The following is a 23,794-nucleotide window of genomic DNA, read 5'->3' as shown; positions in this document are numbered from 1 at the left end:
TGAGACTTGGCAATTCTCATAGTCAGTTCACATAGGCAATGGTATTTTTTTCCGAAATAATATGATTCAGGAATTGATTCTAAAAATATAGCTCTCATAGCCTCAGTTCTCATAGCCATAGTTTAGGGGTATTTTTGTCAAAAATAATATGTTAACTCGGGCTATGTGGACTGGTGGGAATATTTTTGTTCGAAATATTATGTTAACTGGCTATGAGAATTGGCAGTTCTCATAGCCAGTTCACATAGCCAAGGTATTTTTGTCTGAAATAATATTGATCAGGAGTTGATTCTAAAAATATAAATTTTACTAAAAATGGACATGTACACAAAAAGTTAAGAAGAATTGACAAAATAGTAAAAATGCATGAAAAGTCAAGAAAAATGATTGAAATAAATAAGGAATATTTTTGTCAGGACTAAATTAAGTCCGAACCTACTTTTTGGGGATGGCTTCTAAATTCCCCATTTTATTAGTACTTTCTATTTTTCTATAACAAAAGAGAATTGAGATAGGAAAAGTTAGAAAAGATTTCGCCCTTCTTCGGAGAGAGAGAGAGTGCTAAGGTTTCAAAATTACTTCCCTTTGTTATTTCAAAATCCGGCTCTTTTTTTGGCAATGAAATTTTATTACTTTCTATCTTTCCATAACAAAAGAGAGTTGGAATAGGAAAGATTAAAGAATATTGAAAATAGGATTTCAATAGGATTTATGAGAGATTGGGCCGTTAGATTTATGACTATATGATTCAAATACTGAGCTGTTTTATTATATAGATACATATATATAATAAAAGATATCAAATCTTAAACTTTATAATAGAAAAAGTAACAAAAACAAAATATGTCCACATTGTCAAAATCAACCACAGGTTTATATGTTATCCATGCGAGGGAGCGACCTCCAAAATGAGGGCAAAATAATAGAAATATCTTTAAAAAAAGGGCCCAGGGGTGAGATAGTGCGACAAAAGAGGATCCACACGGAACACCAAACAAAAAAGGAACCGGCTAGTAATTTCCCGTAGAAGATTTTTTGAACTGTACAAGGAATGAGTTTGGGCTTGGAAACGCAGTGGGTTTAAAATGGTCGTTGGCCAGTTTGTTTCAAATGGCATGGCGGTGACCGGCAAATTATCGAATGACAAATATCTAATTAATCCATCTGACAATTATGAATTGCGAAAAAATATAATTAATTGAATTGAATCGAATCTAAAGCACTTACGGAAGTTGAAAATGCATGGAAAATCACGTTCTTACCAAGGTCATAAATTGGTATAAACAACAATATATCAACTATTTATTTTCATGAATGTACAATAGTTCTTGTAATAAAAAGAAATACATTTTACTCCCTCCCCTTTTAGCGCACGTTCATTTAGTAATAAATACAGTAAAAAAAAGAAAAGAAGAAGGACATTCTCTCACATAAAGTGGAAGCATAAAAAAGAGGAGCACCATTATGCCCATCAAAAAAAGAAAAAGAAAAAAAAAGAACAGTACACTACAATTAAGAAAATAAAAGTACCGAAAAGTTTTTTTTTTTAAAAGAAAAAGACCGATAAGTTTTTGGCAATAACCTCTCTCATGTTAGTTGGAATAATTTCTTGAGGGCATTGCTTTTGGAAAAATAACTCCCAAGGGAATTGCTTTTCGTAGATGGTTCAAAGTTCGACTCCTTTTGGTTTTCCTGTGGGGGTGGAATTGTTTGATCAGACGGTGAAATTGCCTCATTCCCCAAAACAATCCCTTGTTTTTGAATGTAATCCCATTTGTCTTGGAAAAGGTATAAAAATGCCATGAAAAATATTTGTGCTGTGAAAAGGATGGTCCAAAGCCTTGTACTTCTTGATGTTCTCTTGTGGAAGGCTTCTAATCCCGTGTAGATGTTGAAAATTCCGACTAGGGAAATTGTTGTTCCAAGTACCCAATGCGCAAAGTACCATAAACTTCTACCTTTTGATTTCCTGCAAAATGTTAAAATGAAGGGTAAAGTTTGTAAAACTCGAACAACAATAACAACAGAGCCCATCTAGTCCCAAATCATTGGAGGTATGGGCGGAAAAAGATTAGAGTCAGACCGAACTTTGGACAACATATGCACAAAGTAGCTGTTATCAAAATACCACTGAAATAGTAGTCCCCTATACCTCCAAGAAACAGAGGAGCTAAAGAGATGTTTTGCTGTAGAACTATGTCCCCAAAATCAAAGCCAAAAGGCATCATAGAGTTTGTAAAACTCGATCAAAAGAGTATAATTGGATTTAAATTAGCATGCGCGTAAAAACAATAGCTGAAATTCAATGGTTAAAGTGCTTTGTTAGAGCTTAACCGCCTTAACTTATGATGAAAGGTGATAATTATTATTAGCAGAGTAAGAAAAAAAAAAACTACAAGATCGGAGTCTCTTAAATTTAAAATTTAAGCGAAAAACATAAAAGTTGTACCAAACAATGACGCATTATACAATTCTAAACGTTCGCACTCCTGGAGTACTGGAGGGTTTTCACTCTGGCCCTTAAACATTAGATTTTGTCAATTTCGACTCTTAAACTATTCCATTTCTGTGAATAATATTATTTCAGTTAGCAACCCTATAAAGTTTTCTACCAGAAAAGGCCACGTGACATTAAACCAAAGGACCGAAGTAAGAAAGAACAGTAGTTAGAAGGTTAAAATGAAAAAGTCCAATAGTCGACAAGGAAAGCGAAAATGCGTAAATTAAGAAGCCAAAATGAGAGAGATTCAACGTTATTTTTCATTAAAAAATTGGGCATTAGTTACTAAGTGGGTCAAGTTCAAAAATGTAGATTGTTGAAGAACCGCATTTAGAAATGTGAAATTATTTAATGGTTTAGTGTAATATTCCCTTACAAAATTACAAAGAAAAAATGTATCATTGATCATTTACCTATTTGCAACACTGTGTTTTGACTATTAGGAAAAAAAATCTTCACTCTTCTATCTGATGAACAAGCGTAAGCCCCAAATTTCAATTGCACAAATTTCGTCCTCAATGTTTAAATGTGCATCAAATTCATCCCTGACCCAAAACACCATTTCTTTTTGCTGTCAACACTTGGAGGCTTTGTAATCATTTTGCCAATATATTATATTCACCTTTTTGGTCCTCCTTTTATGGATTGGGTATTATTTTGGTCCTCAATATAGACATTTTTAAGTAAGTCTATAATGCAATTGAAAGCTTGGGGGGGAAAATGACACTTAAAAAGTATATTGGGGACCAAAAACGTATATAAGCCTAAAAAATGTACAAATAGATACAAAAAGGATATAATGTAAACACGCAAATAGATGGTAAAAACTAACAACGCGGTTTTGAAAATTTTCAGCATCAAGTCTACAATAGAACACAAAAAGCAGGTTAAATTACTCTAATTTTTTCACTCCCTTTATCTATGGGAAAAAAAATTATGGAATGAGAGTACTTATATTGTAAACCCAAAGAAAGGATGCAATTGTGTGACTATTAGGTCTGATCAACATAGATTTGAGGCTCAACATAGACAAAGATAATTAAGTTCAATGTCAAATTACTCAGCAACATAGGCTTGTGATTGCCAATGTTAGATTGCATAGCAAAGAGGGATGCAATTGCGTAATCATGAAGGGTCTGTTAGTCTTGCATCTATTAATTAGTATACTCATTTCTCTTTAAATATTTTAGCAATGATTTATGTTATAGCTAGCTAGTATTAGAATAATATTTGGTTAATGACGGCGGCTTTCGGAAATTCAAAAATTAAGTGTGGAGAAATGAAATAACTTGCCTATGAGGCCGGCGAAATCCAATGAAGGCTTGCAACAAAATGGCGGCATAAAGAGCTAAGCCTATTCTTTGGTGGTGGTTGTTGAATGAGTTCTCAAAACTTTTTATGGATAGGACTGCTCCAGCAGTGGCAAGAAGCACTGAAACTGTCTGTTTCAATGAACATAATGGAAGCAAACATGATTTATCACATATACAGTAAAAAAGAAAATTGCAATTTAAACCATGTTTATTTAATTATCATAAAACATTAATTAGCATCTTCATGTTATTACCCATATTGCACGATAATCTTGTTCAATATTCTCTTTCCTTGCTAAATGAAAAGAAAAAAGGAGAATTTAATTCAAATATTGAACATCCTTTCATCATTACCTTCATCTACAAGAAAGAATTTGATAAACCATGATGGTTTTCTTAAGGGTGTATTTGTATGGTCACGGATCTGTGGAGGATTTTTGTGGAAGCAAATATAAGAGAGTGGACAAGTAAAGAAGTGAAACAACTGAATATCTGTATAATTTTCTAATCTTTTGTCTACATCAGTCTCCTAATTTATGATCCAAACACGGCCTAAATGTTGCATAGTAACTAGTATTTTTCCTGCCACCAAATTACTCGTGATAAACATGATCAATTAAAATTGTAACGCCTCATGTAGACCATTGACTCAATACCATGATCTTGATCCACAAGCCACACCACATTGTCCAAAATGCTTAAGCCCAACGGACTAGTAGTAGCTTACTTACATGGTTCATTATATACCCAAGATCACCTAGACTTCCGATATGATGGGTGTTACAAAAACCGTTTCGATAGACTATCATCAAACTGTTGGCGCATATATAAATTTGTTTGTACACCACAAAGTTTCCAATATAATTCTTCTAACCAGCATTAAAAAAAAGAAAGAAAGTAAAAGCTAAAGTGTGCTATGACTATATATGTAGCAAAACAAATATAAATTTTCAATGATAGCATCTTGTGACTCTGGAAAGGAGGGAGCATTATTTGGTCCCATAGATATAAATTTCCAACCAACTTAATTTATTTTCTTTTCTTTTCTTTTGCTGTTGTGTATTTTTTTAATTGAGAAAACCTAACACTAAGCAGAAGAATGTCAAACCTGCAAAATGACATGCATATAGAAGAGTAGTTTGAACCATCTCCTGCATTTCTCCCTGTTGGACATTCTAATGGTAAGTATCCCAAGGGGCATTAAGAGGCCCATTGAAGCCCATAAGAGAAGCCCATGAACTGTCATCTCAGATGTCATCTGATGACTCATCTGTAAAAGTAACTAACCATTTAACTCTCCCACTCAAAAGTCAAAACAATACCTATTTGACCTTTGGCAAAAAATACATAAGTCAAGATTACTCGCTTTTTTTGAGAATTAATAATCAAAATTCAAATCGCTCAGCATCTGCAAAATTAAGCCAGAAACACGGTACAAACTAATTTTAAAAAAGTGGACCTTGGCCCTTCACTATATGCAGCTTCAATGCACAGCCAGATAAAGTGGGAAAATTTTGCAAAAAAATCTATTTCCCGTGCCAGAGATTTTGCAGCTTCTAAACCTTGGCATTGGAGCCTTTTAGGCCAAAATTAAGCATTTGAAGGCTTTCAGTTTTAGATAGCTAGGAAGAGCATTTCGCGTTGGATAGTTGCTCTAAACTGCTTTTATGTTCATGGGTTTTTGTGAAAGGAAGAAACGATCAATAAATGACACACCTTGTGATTGTTTTGCTTGATGCTATGGCTGCTGGCTTTGTTGAGCTGTTCATGTGGAGAGCAACCGACTAATGGAAGAGTAAGAAAGATCAAATTTGTAGGAGCGGTGGAATAAGCCAGCTTCTTGATCATTCTGCTCTCTCTCTCTCTCTCTCTCTCTCTCTCTCTGCGTGTGTGTGTGTGTATGTTTTCAAAATGTCATCTTCTGAAGATCAAAATAGACACTAATCTACCAGAATCCCACTCTTTGTATCATTCTTTTTGTTTAACATGACATGATTTTTAAAGGAGCAATAAGAGGATGAGTGATGACTAATGGATGATAAGGGAGACAAGAGAGATACAACTAGATTTATAATCGTACTTTATTAAGAGAGATAGATATTGCTACTAATTTAGAAAAGGGCAGAGGAGGGTAGTGGGTATCATTACTGTGGGGCCAAAAGTGCCAAGCTTTTCAGTTGATTTCATGGTGGAAGAGAACAATTATATGGGGTACGTAGCAGTTCACAAGAAAGTAATATAACTAATTTATGAATATATATATATAGTAGTAATTCACAAGTGTTATTGATCTACAAGTAAAATCATCTCCAACATTGTTATGTAATGTATTTGTGAGACCTGAAACAAAAATAATCGATTAGCCTGAATCACAATAAACCACGTGTCATTTTGTCTCCTAATTTATCAACACAAAAGTCTTGGGTCCTACAGTACTTTTAACCAATCACAACATATGTGGAGCACCACATGGTCTTACTCCAAGAGCAAAGAATAATTTCTCGTCAAATATTGTCTCAATTATCCTAATTCATCATTAGATCTAGGATGCGATATATATGATTCTAAAGAATAAACATATCACTATTTTTTGATACGATTCTTGTGATGTAACCCACAACATGAAACCCACAACATGAAACTTTCATTGAGCCTTGAGGAAGAAAATACTGTGGAATTAATGAATAACAATACGGTTTTATTTATTTTTTTTAATTTTTTTTTTTTTTTGTACAGACATTATGGTTTAATTTGTTGCGTATATATCAAACCATGATATATTGATATGGTACCATACTATGACGGCAGTAAGTAATAACCCACATAGTTTCGATGTAGATAACTTATTGAAAATGTTACAATAAATATACTTTAAAAATTATGAGTCGGAATGGTTAGATTTTTCTTCAAAACAGATGAACTGGAAAAAACAATTCGCGCCGGAAATTTGAGCAAATGCCAAGGATTTTTTTAACCCTGCTAAAGTAATGTAATATATATATATATATATCGGGGCGGTTCTGGGAACCCATAAAAAAACCCTCTAAAAAAACCCTTCAAATCTTAATCTCATAGTTTCCGATCAAATTTTGATGATCCGAGCCGCTCAATGTGTTCAGAACATGATTTTAACGATACCCGTCAAGAAATTGGCAAACAAAATAATCGGAAAGGACTTGATTTGATTATTTTTTTATTGAACCGTTCAATAAAGTTCAATAACAAATTGTTCGGATGAAGCCTTTCCAGGTCTCTTTTTTTGCTGATTTCATGACAATTCCTTTAAAATCACGTTCTGAAAACATTGAGCGGCTTGGATCATCAAAATTTGATCGAAAAATGAGAGAAAATGGGACGTCCGCATTTTTTTTAAAATGAGGACACCTTTATGTGGAGGGGACACTCTCTCTATATATATATTAAAATGACAAAAAGAAATCCGGTGATGATTAACATCTTTCAATTCAGGCCTGTCTGGAAACTAATTCTTCCTGTTCTAACTAATTTCATAGTAATTAGTATTTTGCTTGAAGTTTTTGGGTTTTTCCAATAGAGGGTGAGCATGGACCGGATTGGTTTGATTTTATAGTAATTCAATAACCAAACCACTACTTACGGATTATGAATTTACATAACAAAATCAACCCATCAAATTCATAAAACCAAACCATTCAAAGGCGGTTTGGTATCGATTTTGAACCATGATTCGCTTAAAATTGAAATATCATCACTATAAACTATTTTAAGTACTGAAAAATCATAGATAACTTAAATTAAAAGTTATATTGAAATTAGTATATTAAAATCATCAAAAGTCACTAATATCAACCAACTAAATAAGAATAAAATATATTAGAAAATAAGTTACCAAGAAAAAAGAGTAGGAAATCACTTTACTAAGTCCAAACTGTGTATGTTTAGCATAATGAAATTGTAAGAATAGAAAGTTTAGGAAATTAATATTGAAAGTGAAAGAAAAGAATAAGGTAGTGGAATAGAGTATTAGATAAGGAAATTAAGTTTATTAAGTATATCTAAACAAATTATATATATATATATATATATATGTATATATATTACACGGTTCGGATCGGTTTGGAACTAGAACCATTAACATAAATTCATAAATCAAACCATTTAACACGATTTCTATATTTTTTTAACCAAGACCTAATCACATCATTAAAAAACCAAACCAAACTATTCGATTTGAATTGAATTCACGATTTTATGATTATTTTGCTCACCCCTACACAAGAGCAATGACACAAGTTATAATTACTATTAATTTCAGCCTTTGTTTTCTGTCACATGCAATTGTCAAACCAGAGGACAAACATCATGATGCTCCACTTTAGACTAGGGCACTCAAAAAGGCAATGCCGAATGAAATGTGGAGGATGGGTGTCTAACCACTCCGGCCGGAGATACACTTATATATATAAATATAAATATATACATATACACACACATGTCCACTTGTTTGCGGAGCCACATAGAGGGGGTGGGGTTGCTGCCAGCCTGCCACCCCACTTTCTGAACAGAAAAGTATGTTTACACACCGACGTGATTCGATTAGGGTATGTATGCGAAAAACTTGTGATTTTGTATGTATGATGTAACAATGACCACGTTGATTGGAAAGATTGCAATTTAGGCTCGTTTATTTCAATGAAAAATATTTTTCATGTAAAATATTTTTTTAAAAAATAAATTTAAAATTTTTATTTTCCTCTATTTAGTTGACACTTGAAAATATTTTCAGAAATTAACAAAATAGTGTAGAGAAGGGGGCTTAAATGGTGGAGAGATATGAGAATATTGGAACTGAATGTGGGTCAGGACTGACGATAGAGGAAACTGACCAGTGAAAAATTGCAGTAGAAGGCAACAGATTCATTTCGGAAAATAACTTATAGAAGATTTAAGAGTGTCATTTTTCATCCAATTAATGAAAAATATTTTATCATTTTTTACATAACCAAACACCGAAAATATGTAAAATATTTTACGTCCAAACAAACGGAGCCTTAGTGTTTTTCATAGAATACCACAAAAAAATTGGACCAAGTCTTTAGGCGTTTCAAAAAAAAACAAAGCCCACAACAACATTTAAGTTTTTTTTTTTATAGGCAATAAAATTTTATTTAAAACTCAACAAATGGTACATTGAGTAAGAGAAAGGGGAAGGGAAATCTAACCAATGGTTAGATGAAAAAGAAAAAACTGTTGGGACAGGCCCAACACACCCTAAGGGCCAGGCCCCAAATAAAAGCCTCTAATCAACACATGGGCCTGGCCCAATCCGGAGAACAAAAACCAAACCCTAACTCTGTGAAACAGCCACCGTCGCGCAACACAATACAACCACCGTCGTTGGAACAGCACATCACGACCCCACCTCAAGGTCCTCAACCGACAACCACCAGAACCCCACCTCCACCACACGACCCTCCATGCCCACCATTGCCAAAGACGCTTTAAGTTATAACTCTAAACTTTTCTTAATTATTCATATTTTTCCGTATGCACAATAGAAGTACATCTATGAAATAGTACTACTGCCGCATTTTAATCCTGACTTCGCCAATGTGGACGCCTCAAATTCAAAATCAAGCATTTTGGTTTTGCTCCTTTTGGTCACTACAACTTCTTAACATCCCCTTTTGTCAGTACATAATGATGGAATGTAGAATTGGTCATTGAATTTCATCAACACTTCGACAACTGGTTAATTTCATGTGTTTCTTATGACCCTGGGTAGAAAAACAAAGACTTTATTTGATTGTCAGTTTTGAGATAAAAAAAGTTATATAAGTTTGCGTATTTTTTCGTCTTTAGTCAAATTTTTTAGTAATATTTTAACAAATTCTTTTAAATTTTGGATAGATGTACACTACATACATCCAAAAAGTAAAAAATTTTGATAAAATTTTTTCTAAATACAAAAAACCATGGATGACGAAACAATCAAAAAAATTGAAACGAAAATATTTCTAAGAGTGAATTAAACCAAACCAAACCAAACAAAGCGAAAAAGTTGGGTGTAAAGGGGCATAATTTTCCTATTTGTGTCCTTGACGGTGTTATTACTCATATGTAATCATACTCTTTTAACTCTTATTTCTATGGGCCAAATAAACGTTAGGAGTCCAACTTTCTGTGCTTGAGAATCAACCGGACTTTTTCTAACAAAAGCTACCTATTGGCACGTACTCCATTAGACTAATGGTTTCTCGTCATTCATGATACACTATGACTATCTATATGTTTGGTTTTTGTTTTCTTTTTTGTCATAATTGAGGGACGCGGGCTGTCGATCGCCATGAAGAATCAAAACACAATAATACTATTATTATTATTATTACTATATAAGAAAAGGCCAGGGCTAAAGCTGTACGTACTGTAGTAATAAGTAGGAGTACTTACTATATATGATGAACCCCGGTCCATATTTATATTACTCATTTCGTGCATTTTTAAATGTCTTACTTCGTAATTCTAACTTATTAAAAAAATATCATCATTATATCTTTCACATGAACTTTTTCTTCCACTTTCCCTATTTACCCATCATCATGACACTTTTTACTCACTAACTTTTCAAAATGGAATCTACTTTTAGGGACAAAATAGACAATGTATCAACTTTTACTCACTAACTTTACCAAATGAACACTTATTAAAGAACAGTTCAAAATGAAATACTGGACTATAATAAAGGAACGGAGGAAGTATATATTTATGTTAAACAATTCACAAAGGGAACGAAATTGATCAGTGCAAAGTTGTAGTAGCAATTATTGCGATCCAACCATTTTTCAATTTGCAATATATGTATTGTGGGGCAAAGAGGTTAGGATCAGATTTTGCACTAATCGAGGTTTGGTGAGTAGTCATTTTCATTGCTTTATTTAAAGTTTGTGTGTCACCGATTAAAAAAAAAAAAAAAAACTTTGGGTACACACAATGTTGAACGGATTTTGTGGGATTTACTTTGGCATCTCATAAAAATGATCGGTGCAGTTTAATTTGCTTAGGCCATCCACAGTGGTATAATCAAATGCCAATTGTTTTTAAAGTTAACAATATTAGTGCAAAAAATTACTCACAATGGTATAATCAAACTTAGCAACATCCTTAGAAATAATCAAATTTTGGACTTTGGATAACCAAAACTAATAACTTTTTTCAATAATCAAAATTTGTGGATCCTACACCACATAAGTTAACTAGTTTCAAAATTTGTATACACACGTGTTTCAACTAGTATTTTCTTCTTCCCTTCTTCGCCCACTTTTTTTTTTTTTTGATTAAAAAAATAAAATTGAAGAATAAAAATTTTATGTAGCCAAGCTTTTTCGCTACTCTATATCTTTTTCACTTCACCAACAAACTATTTCTCTTTCTTTTCCTCCAAAAGTGAAACTCATATCTCTCGATCATCTATAATTCAATCCATCGTCGCCGGATTAAGGTGTTTTACTTTTCTTTCCTGTTTCTACTACCCACCCCCGAAAAAAAAAAAAGGAAAAAATCATAATAGGAGGCAAGGAAGTCGCCAATTTTTTTTTTTTAAATTAAGAAAGGGAATCGATATATTTTAACTCATAAAAAACATAAATAGAGGGAAGTGAATGACGGGAAACAGGGGGGGGGAGAGAATGAAATTGTAGTGGACCCCATATTTTGATTATGGACTAGAAGTGACCATAGTGAAGCTTAACATTGTTAAGCTTAACAACCTCTTAAGTGAATAATCAAAAGCTGATGTGTCAACTTTTGGTTATCCTTTTTTGATTATACCACTGTGGATGGCCTTATAACATATTTTTAAGAGTTTTTGCAAAAGGGAATTGACTTCTGCATTTCCCTTTTTACCACATACACTTCTTTTTTGTTTTTATTCATGTGAATTTATCTTTTTATCCTTTCATAAGTTCACTTTTTAACACATTAAGAGGCAATAGAGTGAATTCACACCAAATAAAGACAAAAAAAGAGAGAGTATATATGTGATAAAAATGAGAGTGTAGAAGTCAATTTCCTTTGCAAAAAATCAACTCATTAAGATATCGGTAAGGACTTTATCGATTTTTCGTCCTCTGAACTTGCAAATTAATTTATCGATATTTGAATGAACTGATTTTTTACAGAGACACTTAAAATAATGAATTGAACAAATTGAATGGTATGCTTGATTATTAGAATAGGAGAAAGTCGAAATGAGTCTGTTACACCAAATGGCGTACGTACCCAGAGTTGGACTAGTTCACCATCATCAATGTGAGAATAAAAGGGGATAGCTTATAGGCATAGCCTTCTTGCAATTAAATCAGAATGACAATAATAATCACAACGATCAGGAAAAATCTTACTAGAAAGCGTTAAATAACACAGTTTCGCAGTAAAAAAGAATCCTAAACACCAAAAAACTCTACATCCGGTATACGTTTTTCATAACAAATACACAAAGATAAATTCAGGAGTAGTTGATTTGTGACGGTCACTTGATAATCAAAAACCTCAACAAGTTATTGGTCTGGGGTTCAACTCCCATCTACATGCTATCTATCCATTCATGCGTTCGTTCATAGGGATTTCACTCTAGCTTTAATTAGGCCCAAGATATATGGAATTGGTCTGCCAGGTAATTAGTTGGTCGATTGGGAGGATACTGAGTTATAAAGAACAAAAAACAAACAAACACGAGGATGATTCCTGGGCCTGCAGTTTAAAACCTTAAGCTCTTAAGCTCCGTTTGTTTGGGCGTAAAATGTTTTTCGGTAAAATATTTTACCTATTTTTCGGTGTTGGTTGTGTAAAAAATGAGGAAAACATTTTACATGTAAAACATTTCCCATTAATTGGATGAAAATGACTTACCTTTAAATCTTCCGTAAGTTATTTTCCGAAATAAACCCGTTGCCTTCTGGCTGCTATTGCAATTATCACTGCTCAGTTTTCTCGATTGTCAGTCCTGACCCATGTTCAACTCCAATATTATCAATCTCTCTACCGTTTAAGGCCCCTCCCCCCTCTTTCTACACTATTTTGTTGATTTCTAAAAATATTTTCAAGTACCAACCAAACACCGGAAAATAAAAGTTAGAAGTTTGTTTTCTGAAAAAATATTTTACATGAAAAATATTTACATTATAAAACACTTTACATTGAAACAAACAAAGCCTTAGAGTCGTGAAACTAGTCAGCATTTGACTAGAATGATGATCAACAATTTTTAGTTGCCCACTATATTTTCAAGCCAAGCTCCGACAATTTTTGAAACGGTTCAATTCGACTCAACTCGTTTGTAGCTTTAACTCATACCAAGTTGTCGCCTTGACTCGCGTCAACAAGACTCATAACTTTATTTTTATATATATACGATAATTTTGTTGATTTCTAAAAATATTTTGAAATACCAACCAAACACTGAAAAATAAAAATTAGAAGTTTGTTTTCTGAAAAAATATTTTACATGAAAAAATATTTACATTATAAAACATTTTACATTGAAACAAACGGAGCCTTAGAGTCGTGAAACTAGTCAGCATTTGACTAGAATGATGATCAACAATTTTTAGTTGCCCACTGTATTTTCAAGCCAAGCTCTGACAATTTTTGAAACGGTTCAATTCGACTCAACTCGTTCGTAGCTTTAACTCATACCAAGTCATCGCCTTGACTCACATCAACAAGACTCATAACTTTATTTTTATATATATACTACAAAACAAACACGCATGCACCTTTACCTTTTTCCAAATTACTAGTAAAAATGCACGTGCGATGCACGTGATTATTTCTTGCGATACATCTTGTAATGAAATCCCCTAGAGGAGTGCAAGCCTACAACGTAAAAACCACTAAATATTGAGGTTATGTCAAACCCTGCTAGATTGGCTCTCACTTCTAAGTTTTAAGGGCTACCAAAAAATTGTCAACCTTGCCGCCTACTTGCACTGCATTCTTTCTAACCACTCGAAGGATTTTTTCTCTTCCATACTTTTTTTCAAGATGGTGGCAACCTTCTCTTTGACCCTGAGTTAGCATCCGTACCATACTTACCCCTTGAAGTTAAGCTTGTGTTCAAATGGAAACTTGTCTTTGAGTATCCACTGGCCATCTCATACCTGTAATAACAATCTAAAGTCAAAATTGTGCATGAATTTTCATATAGAGGAACATGCCAAAGTCAAGAGATTAGGAATGCCAAACCAGATTAGTCTGCACGTGTAATAAAAGGAATTCCATAAATTAGGCCAAAATCAATTTATTTGGTTGCATATAGGTATGGTCTTTGTTAAGTATTTTGTTTATCTACTTCTTACTGTATGAACTTCGGAACTTCGGAACTTCCTAAGAGTGTAACTCAGAATGAAGAAAACACAAAACAAATAGGCATCTCATCAGCGTCCTCTGGGGTTCAAAACTTCAACCCATAGCAAATCAGTGCTCGACAGTGGCTTCAACTGTGACACAATATGGACTAATGATGCCCTCATGGTTATTCATCCTTCCAGTGTTTCATGCTATAATTTTAATGCCCAAAAATTTGAATGCAAAGAGAAGTTTTTTCTTTTTTTCTTCACAACTCTCAACCTCTCAGCTACATCTCCATTATGGATTCATTCCAAGAATCATTCGTTAATCATAATCTACTCTATCCTAGGGACTTGGGGAGGAGAATGGATCCTTACAGGAATCAAACTCTGTCAATGTGCATGAGAGTATAATAGAGGCAACAACTGCACTCCACTCCACTTGCTCATTCCGGAAATCTATCGGCCCGAGCAAGCACATTTCTTTTTTTTTTTGAATGGCGGCCCAAGCAAGCACAATGCAAACAATATCATTGATATGAAGTCCTCGGTTTTACCATTGGCCAAATGGCTGGAATGCCAGGTACACTCCAGGTTGCCCATCATATCTCAAATTCGTCTAAGTCAACATTTCGAATGGTCTAGTTTAAATAGATCTATTGCAAAAGCCCCCAACAAAACCAATCTCCCTTGTCAAAATGTTCAGGTGTGGTAGTTCTAATAATACATGCGGTTTGTGGTTTGTACTTGTATCAAAGCTTTGCAGGGCTTTAAAATCGGCGTGATTGAATTCAAACTCTATAAAATTCTTACCCATACAGAAATGGTAGCCTTTGATTTTTTTGTTTTCATAGTAGATTCCCACTAAAATCAGATCGGTTCCGAATAACATAATTGGAGAAGTCTTGCCTGCAAGAACACAAAAAGAGAATCAATTAGATGAAGACGGGTTTCTGAAATAAGTGTATCATTGCGAGCAAGAAAAAGGATTGTGTGCACTTATATGCATCAAATATAACATATAATACAAATAGAATAACATAACAAAAATAAACACGTTCTACTGCCAATATTTCAAGAATCTAGCCAAATAGATGTAGGTTAACATGCAAACACTACAAATGACTCATGCCAACTGATCAAATTAAAAAAACAGAAAAAGAATGATCTTAACATCCTAGTGTGGCCTTAATGTATCCGAAAAGTTCCTCAAATGTGACCTGGAGTATCCACAATGTATCCGACTTAACAAATAAAACACAAAAATTGGACACATATTTAGGCGTCTCTCACAAGTGTGCCAAAGAGTGCCCCATGTTGCGTATGTGTCCGACACTTGTCATATTTCAATACTTCAGACCGTTGGACGTTTCTTTCTTAAACAGCCACTAAAGCTAACTTTCATTCATCACATTCTTATGCAAAAAGTTGTTGATATGAACATTAATCACCATTTTCACCAAAAATTCGGTGGCGCTAGATATTGGTTATTTCCATGTGGTTCTTAAACAGACACTAAAGCTAACTTTCGTTCATCACATTGTTATGCAAAAAGTTGTTGATATGAGCATTAATACCATTTTCGCCAAGAATTTGGTGGCGCTAGATTTTGGTTATTTCCATTTGTTATCTACCAGAGAACCTAATTTCGGCAATCATTTGGATAGTTAAATTCACTGTCTGTGAACAAATGTGTACCATGTTTTGGAACATTTGTTCCAGTTCAAATATTCGCTAGGATTAAATTTAGTGCATCAATATTCAAGGTACAAAAATCAACAGATGCATAGGAAATTATGTTTTGAAAGGAAACAACTCAAACAAGACACAGGGGCAAAAAAAGAAGACACGGGCAATTAGAAAGGAGAGATACATACTCCAGCATCCTTTTTTCACGTCACTCATACTAAAATGCATCTTCAAACCTTTTGCATGCATTGATATAAGTTTTTTTTACACACATATGCTTTTCACGTCCCTAATATAGACTTGTCCATCATTGAAGCTAATTCCCAATTCATTTCTACCAATGCAAAGATCCAATGTTAACTTAAAAGACTGGGGTACGCCACCTTTTTGTTCACACGCAAGCTCATAAACTCATGTTCATAACGTGACAAGTAAACACGCTTGGTGCAAAAGAAACCCATGTTGCACAAGGAAGAAGTAGAAGGTAGCCCAATGGACATAACTACAAAATCCAAAAGTCTTCACTCTAGTATCCATTTACTTACTTCTTAGCTACTATCCAAATATAAGCTTTCTATCTCTATCTCTAGTGACCTTGCATCCTTAAGGGCTACTACACCTATTTTTGAATGCAAGAACCTAATTCACCAACCTTATCGACGTGAAAGGCCCACCCACAATTCGTAAAGGATTAAAAAAATTGGAATGTAAGGACTTTTTTGGGGGAGACTCTAATCAGTGGTAGATAGCACAAAATACTATTACTTAAAAGGAAAATAATTTCTTTTCTCCTCCCTTTTCTGTTGGAAGTGGGAGTTAGGAAGAAGATCTACATTTGGCCATAAGTTGTCAAAATTGCCACTCCTTGGATATGTAGGACGTGCGTAAATAATTGTCAACACCAACAAAAGGATTTGTAACATTAATTAAGGAAATAGATCTCAAAAGAGAAAATTAGAATAGAGAAACTAAAGGGAGCAATTGAAAACAACAAAAAGCATTAGGGAGAAGAAACGGAAAATCAACATCGTCAATGTGAAAGTCAACTATATCATGGCAAAGATGAACAATTACCTTTTGTTGTCGGAAGAAACTTCTATGAGCCAGAAGGTACTCAGGCTCTGTGTGTGTGTGTGTGTGTGTGTGTGTGTGTGTGTGAGTGAGAGAGAGAGAGAGAGAGAGAGAGAGAGAGAGAGAGAGAGAGAGAGAGAGAGGGTTGCCCACTTAATATCCCATGAAAGGGAGTATCCAATATCCGGACTGGGATTATTTCCCTCTTCATCCAATGATAAAAGACGATTCTCCATTCCTTATCACATCCTTTATCCCTCCCAAATCAAACGTGGTACAACTAATCGTACTACATACAATCCCATATATTATCCCATAGATGCACATGTCCCCTTTATCCCCATCATTAATCCCATCTTTCTCGGTCCTTCCAAAAATAATCCAGTGATCAAATGTTCCCTGTAAGGACTTCGATGAAAGGTTAAATAGATGAAAATTATTCAGATCACCAGAATGTATTTCTTAGCATATATGCTTAAATGGAGTGGGATGTCTGACAAAAGTTGGCAGTTTTAGTTGCTACTGAAACCCATAAGTTCAAGTTCGATTGGCAGCTAATGGTCTGTTTGATGTTTGCGTGGGCTTTGGTTTGTTTTGAACCTAGTTAATATTTATGTCGACATGCAAAGGAACACAAGGAACCTGACCAACTAAACCAAAGGTAGAGCTCTGAGAAAATACAGAGAGGGTTGCTATTTGCAGTGCTTTGGTAAATAGGAGAGGTGACTAATGACATCCTAAAGCTGCATTGGTTGAAATTCCAAGTTGCGAAAGCTATTTCAGCCCACTGTTCAAACTGTAGCTTTGGTTTTTTGTCTAGCTCCTACTTGGGATGGGGTTTATTACTTTGATAACGTATCAAAATAGGTTAGTAGTTTGAATTCAATAGCGACATAGCTTGAGTAATTGATTCAATAAGCACAAATACTTTGTGAGTATAACCATAAAAAGGCGAAAGAAAACATAGAAAGCGTGTGTTGGTTTGAACTTCAAGATTTGCCATATCAGAAGTCTTGGGAATTCTACTTTTTTGTGGGAGGTTTGAGAGCAGACTATGATTGGTTGAGCAGCTCATTTGAATGGGGCAGTTAGTGAGGGCAAATGACCTTGTCTTTCTTAATAATAGTGCATCTAATGAAACTATGTTTTATTGCTTACGAATCACAAAAGAGCACGGTGTACTTTATGTTGAGTATAGAGTACGTTGCAACATCGATGTCCACGGCGACAACCACCTCGATTTCCCCATCAGCGGCAAACTTTAAGAACCTATCATTTGCGCCTTTATTTCTTAATCGGCAAGAACATCGAGAAATGAGAATCTATTGTCCGAAATATAGCACTCGCAAAAGGAGAGGTGAAGGGAAAGAAACAGGCGCCATAAGAGAATACAGTGCCTCAAAAAAAAGAACGTGGGGTTTAGAAATTTCAAAACCATTCATCAAACAACTTACGTGCAGTAACTGTTTGGCATGACCAACTCAATTATGATCTAAACTCAAAATTAGATTAACATATTTAAGGAATGCTTACCATTTGAAATCGAGAGAACTCCGGCAGGGAGGGATTCTGAAGAACGGTGGGCAACAACAAATGAAGAACAGTGCCGATGGATTTGGTGGGCGCTGGTGAGAGATGGTGGCACTGGAGGTGTATGACGTCGCAACGCTTGTGGATTTGATGGGCACTGGAGTCATCCGTAGGAGTGGTTCAAGACACGCCACTGGATTTGATGTCCGTTGGTGCGACCGTAGAGTGTAGGGTAAGGCTTGGAAACGCAAGAGTTGAGAAGAGATGGGTTAGGTTTCAAGGACAATGAGGGGATAAGAGGATTTCTTGGGGCGCAGGGAGGAGAGGGCGCTATCGATAGTCGTAAAGGGGTCGTCAATACAAGGGATCCTAGAGGGGGTTTTCAGAGACATTCACTAATTTGGTGTGGAGGCGCGGGAGTGGTGCGGTGCTTCGTTTTAGGTTGTATCGTTTTAGAGCCGTTGTATTGTGTGGTTGAGAAGGGGCATAAGACATGGCTGGTATTAGTTGCAAGTGTTTGGGACAATTGTGGAAAGTAAAAAATAAGAGAACATCTTCGTACATTTAAAAGAAGTAGTACGGATAGTGCAAAAATTCAAGCTTCAAGTATGGGCAGGATGATCAGAAGTACCAATTCGAGCATTTTGAGGGTTAAGTTATGAATACTTCGCAATATAACCTCGATGATTTAATGAATTTTCTCATTGATTTCAAATTTGTTATCTACTGTGGGGCGGCGTTTCTCTATTATTCCTTCACTGGACTTCTGGTCTGGATCGGGCCTGAGTTCCGTCTTTAGACCTGACCATACAAGGAAAGAAACCACCATTAATGCCTAACCGGCGGTGAGCACGTCCAAAAAAAAGAAAAGAATAGGGTAAAATTTATTTTCACTATCATATGTTGAGGACTTCCCACTTACACCCCCTCCAACTTCAATTTTAGACACCTAGACTCCCTATCACTTGCTGCAACTTTAATATTGCAATCTCAATTGCAGGATGTCGAGAAGTAATAAACTCGGAAAATACGAGGTCGGTCCACAAGGAAAATGAATGATTATAGCACAAGCAAAATATTAAAGTGAAAAATAAAGCAATTGATTTAGAAAGTGTTGGAAGTTGTTTGTTTGAAAACTCAGAGCTGATTTGTGAAATTTTGGAAAACACGCTTGGAGGATCCACACACAACAATTCTACGAGGAAAAGGAATGATTATAGCACAAGCAAAATATTAAAGTGAAAAATAACGCAATTGATTTAGAAAGTGTTGGAAGTTGTTTGTTTGAAAGCTTAGAGCTGATTTGTGAAATTTTGGAAAACACGCTTGGAGGATCCACACACAACACTTCTACAATATTTAATAATGATTCTTTTTAACTCAATCAAGATTCATACAAAAGATGCTCTTAGTTGGAAGCTAAAAATAGTTATTCTCATAAAAATAAACCCTAAACAAATAGATTCATAGAATCGATTGATTCAAAACATAACAAAATTAGTTATTTAATTGCAGGGAATTCAAAGTATTACTCGTACCCGGAGTTAATGAAAAATCAATAAATTATACAGAATAATAGCTTTACTAAAAAGTTGAATCAAACCAAACAATATAAATCTCACATTAAAACCATGAAGAATAGTTTACGAAACACCATAGTATTGTAGTGGTTTTTATCCTTCTATGGAGAAACCCTACAATGAAAAAGAGGCAAAAAGATCCTTACCCTTTAGCGTTTCCAATTATATACGGAGTATATATAGAAGACTTCCTAGACCTCACAAATAACTTAAATGAGGCGTTGTTCCACTAAGAATTTTTTGGACTTTTTTTGGTTTTTTTCTTATTCAAATTTTTTTTTTTTGTGTTAGTTTTGCACCTCACTTTTTTGGTTTTTCAATTCGTCTCATCAAGCCGAATCAAAAAAGTAAAAAACTATACTGTTACTTAAATATTTCGGAAAATAACCACTTTTCAGCAAAGAAAGTAAAAAAAGTTTTTTTGATTAAAATTTGATATTTTAAAAAAAAATTACTTCTCCGATTCTTTTCTTTGAGACGAATTAATAATCGATAAAAAATTTGGCGCAAAACTAACGGATGCGAATTTTATTAAATAAGAACAAAACTTTCAAAAAATGCTAAAAATTAAGCGGAATGGAGTCTAATTATTGGAAATTCGGATTAAAATAGAGGGCCTAATTGCTGGGTCTGGGTGTTGGATAGATTATTGGCCCTATTTGATAGGAGGGATTGGATTAGATGGGATTGTGGTCAAAGGATTATTAGTGAGGGGACTATTTGGGAATATAGTCTCTCATATCCCATGTTTGTTTGTGCATGAGATTCAATAACAGACAAGGTCAATCCCGTTTGTCTTACGTTTGTTTTGAATACCGCTTGACAATGATTAATGACTCAATTGTCCATATTGCCCCCAAATGCAATTTATAGATGAATCCTATTTGAACCCAAAAAATTATCTCTAACACTGACTACTTTTTACAACCGCCTCAATTAATTTGATAAAAAAAAAAAAGATTTTCAATTGACTATGTTGCCTCCAAAGCAATTTACAAATCCACACATACCCTTTTTTCTTTAGCTTTTTTTTGGTGGCGATTAGCTTTTTATGGTGGTGTTTAGCTTCCACAACCAATGGAGTTCATCCATTGGAATAAAACAATCAGAAAGGTTCGGGCATGGTGGTGGAAGGTGATGAGGGTTGGGTATATGGCTAATGGTGGCAGCGAGCACATAGAAATTGGTTTTAAGAACTATAGAACATGAGGGTATTTGTTGAACAGAATAATTATTTAATGGGTGTAGAAAAAGATTTGGGGCTAAAGAGAATTTCATTGGGTTCTAATGGAACCACTCTTTTATAATTCCAACTACTTCTTTAGTTCTTCCTATTCCTCTCTATTACCCAAAAAAAAAAAAAATGAGCAAAAAAAATATATCACAGACGAATAAAAAAACTACTAAAAAAAATGGAAACAAAAAAATATGGCAAACAATTCCAGAAACATGCCAGTAAAAAAAATGGAAACAAAAAAGTAAAAAAAATGACTACAACTACAGTAAAAGAAATGGAAACAAGAAAGTATCCATTTTGGAGCATTCAAAATTATTTTGGTAATTTTCACGGCTAATCCATAGCAACCTTAGGCGCTATTTGATAAAACTGAAGCTGAAAAATTAAGTACTAGAAATTGAAAGCTAAAATTTTTAAGCTGAAAAACTGTTTGATAAATATATTAAGTTCTGAATTAAAAAAAAATGATGAATTAATTTTGTTCCAGTTCTCTCTTAATTTACTAACAGTCACAATATACTTCTGGTAATGGTGGTGGAGTGGTGAAGGTGGTAGGAGTGGTGGTGTAGTGATGGTAGTGGTGGTGGAGGAGGAGTGGTGGTGGTGGTGGTGGTGTAGTGATGGTAGTGGTGGTGGTGGTGATGGTGATGGTTGTGATGATGGTGGTGGTGAAGTGGTGGAGGTGGTGAAGTGGTGGAGGTGGAGTGGTGGAGCTGGTGGTGGTGGTGGTGTAGTGGAGTTGGTGGTGGTGATGGTGGTGGTGGAGTGGTGGAGGTAGTGGTAGTGGTTGTGGTGGAGTGGTGGAGGTGTTGGTGGGAATGGTCGTGGTGGTGGTATGATGGTTGAATGTAAGTAAATAAAAATTCAGCCACAATTTAAGTAGCTCAAAACTACTTAAATTTTTTCAACATTTTGCTCTATATTTTAAGTGGTACTTAATTTGTTAAGTAATGTAAAATGTGATTATCAAATCAACTGAATCACTTATTACTTAATTGATTCAGTTTTAAGTACTAAATTTAGGTTATCAAACAAGCTCTTAGTCCTAAAATTATTTATCCCACACCCCCTTAAGATTATATTGTCACCCATAAAAATGATAATCAATTCGGTTGGGATTATTAGTCATAGGACTAAAAACACACACAAATATGGGATAAGAGAGGGTGAGGGGGATTGTTAATCCATTCTTACCTTCAATCCCCCAATCAAACCCGTCCTATTGTGGTTCGGCTTAATAATCCATTTGGATTATTTCTAGAAAAATTACCAAAGTCACTAGAAGTATCTAAAAATTACAAATTGCTCTGTCATGTTTGAAAAATTACAAAATACCCCATTGTAATATAGCAAATTACTCTTTTGTTGTGATGTAGCCTCTAGAAAATTCGACAGAATCTGACTTCATCAAATTCTAATCGCAATAGATCAACCTATCTTATTTTTAGCATGTGAAAGGTTATTTTTAGGGTAAACTATAGTTAACCCCCTCTAAACTAAGTCTTGCGTGCACTTTGCCCCTTCTAACTTTTTTTTTTGCACTCAACCCTTTCTAACTAACTGAAAATCAAACAGTCATAACTTCAAATGGTCATAACTTTTTCGTCCGAAATCGAAAACATGCAAATTATATATCAATTTCGAGGTCTTGAAGTCAGCTTTCTAATGACACCAAAATCACATCACGATTCAAAGCACACAGAAAGTTATGATCAAAACGGTCTTTCTGTCTACCAGCCCTTATTCTTTTGATCATAATTTTCTGTGTGCTTTGAATCGTGATGTGATTTTGGTGTCATTAGAAAGCTGACTTCAAGACCTCGAAATCGATATATAATTTGCATGTTTTCGATTTCGAACGAAGAAGTTATGACCGTTTGATTTTCAGTTAGTTAGAGGAGGTTAAGTGCAAAAAAAAAAGTTAGAGGGGGCAAAGTGCACGCGAGGCTTAGTTAGAGGGGGTTAACTATAGTTTACCCTTATTTTTATACCTCTGCAACTTTTCACAAGCTACAAAAGGACAATGTTGTCTAATGTAATTAGAATTCGATGATGGTAGACAGATTCCGTCGAATTTTCTAACAGCTACATCATGACAATGAAGTAATTTTTTATGAGACAATAGATAGTTTGCAATTTCCCAAATGTGAGAGGGCGTGAGGGTGGTTTTGATAATTTACCCCTTTTAAAATACTTATTCAATTATTTTTTGCATTTTTCTAATTTCGCAGTAATTTCTTGTGAATTATTGCTTTGTCCAAGAGAAGTCTAAACAATAAAAAATATGTCCAAAATATAATTTTTTTAATAAAGACAAAAATAATTCAAAATAGATCAATTTTTGAATTATTTTTGTCTTTATTAAAATTTTTTTTTGAACATAAATCTTTATTTTTAAGATTTATCTTGTCGAGATGAATCTAAAATCCACCAAAATTGACCCAAATCCAGTAAGTGCGATTTTATTTTGAATAAAAACCAAAAAACAATCCTCGGGATTATTAGAGGACGTTTATCAAAGTTTATTCCGGAGAGGAGTTGGATATCGA

At 34.5% G+C, this 23,794-nt stretch overlaps 1 protein-coding gene across 3 annotated transcripts; it reads right to left on the bottom strand.

Moving 5' to 3' along the window:
* Nucleotides 1-1,274: 1,274 nt before the first annotated feature.
* LOC131315809 (cytochrome b561 domain-containing protein At2g30890-like) lies at nt 1,275-6,005 on the bottom strand. 3 transcript variants are annotated; one of them, XM_058345008.1, is made up of 4 exons: nt 5,530-6,005; nt 4,922-5,083; nt 3,794-3,942; nt 1,275-1,969 (listed from the first exon to the last, which is right to left on the bottom strand). In XM_058345008.1, exons 1-4 carry the CDS (start codon nt 5,659-5,661, stop codon nt 1,588-1,590), a joined length of 825 nt encoding a protein of 274 aa, XP_058200991.1. In that variant the 5' UTR covers nt 5,662-6,005; the 3' UTR covers nt 1,275-1,587. The 3 variants fall into 3 exon arrangements, with proteins under 3 accessions (XP_058200991.1, XP_058200992.1, XP_058200993.1); XM_058345009.1 differs by having other exon boundaries at nt 4,922-5,071; nt 5,530-5,861; XM_058345010.1 differs by lacking the exon at nt 4,922-5,083 and having other exon boundaries at nt 5,530-5,880.
* Between the last annotated feature and the right edge of the window lie 17,789 nt (nt 6,006-23,794).

The sequence above is a fragment of the Rhododendron vialii genome, chromosome 2a (genome assembly GCF_030253575.1).
Source record: "Rhododendron vialii isolate Sample 1 chromosome 2a, ASM3025357v1".
Taxonomy (NCBI): domain Eukaryota; kingdom Viridiplantae; phylum Streptophyta; class Magnoliopsida; order Ericales; family Ericaceae; genus Rhododendron; species Rhododendron vialii.
The sequence above is the reverse complement of the archived record's forward strand: the minus strand, read 5'-3'. Positions and strand labels throughout refer to the sequence as shown.

Excerpts from the sequence above, each read along its gene's own strand:
- LOC131315809 (XM_058345008.1), bottom strand. The coding sequence starts at position 5,661 with ATGATCAAGAAGCTGGCTTATTCCACCGCTCCTACAAATTTGATCTTT. Across the intron at positions 5,084-5,529 it reads TCAAGCAAAACAATCACAAG|ATGAGTCATCAGATGACATC; the intron begins GTGTGTCATTTA and ends TTACTTTTACAG. Across the intron at positions 3,943-4,921 it reads ATATGCATGTCATTTTGCAG|ACAGTTTCAGTGCTTCTTGC; the intron begins GTTTGACATTCT and ends TCATTGAAACAG.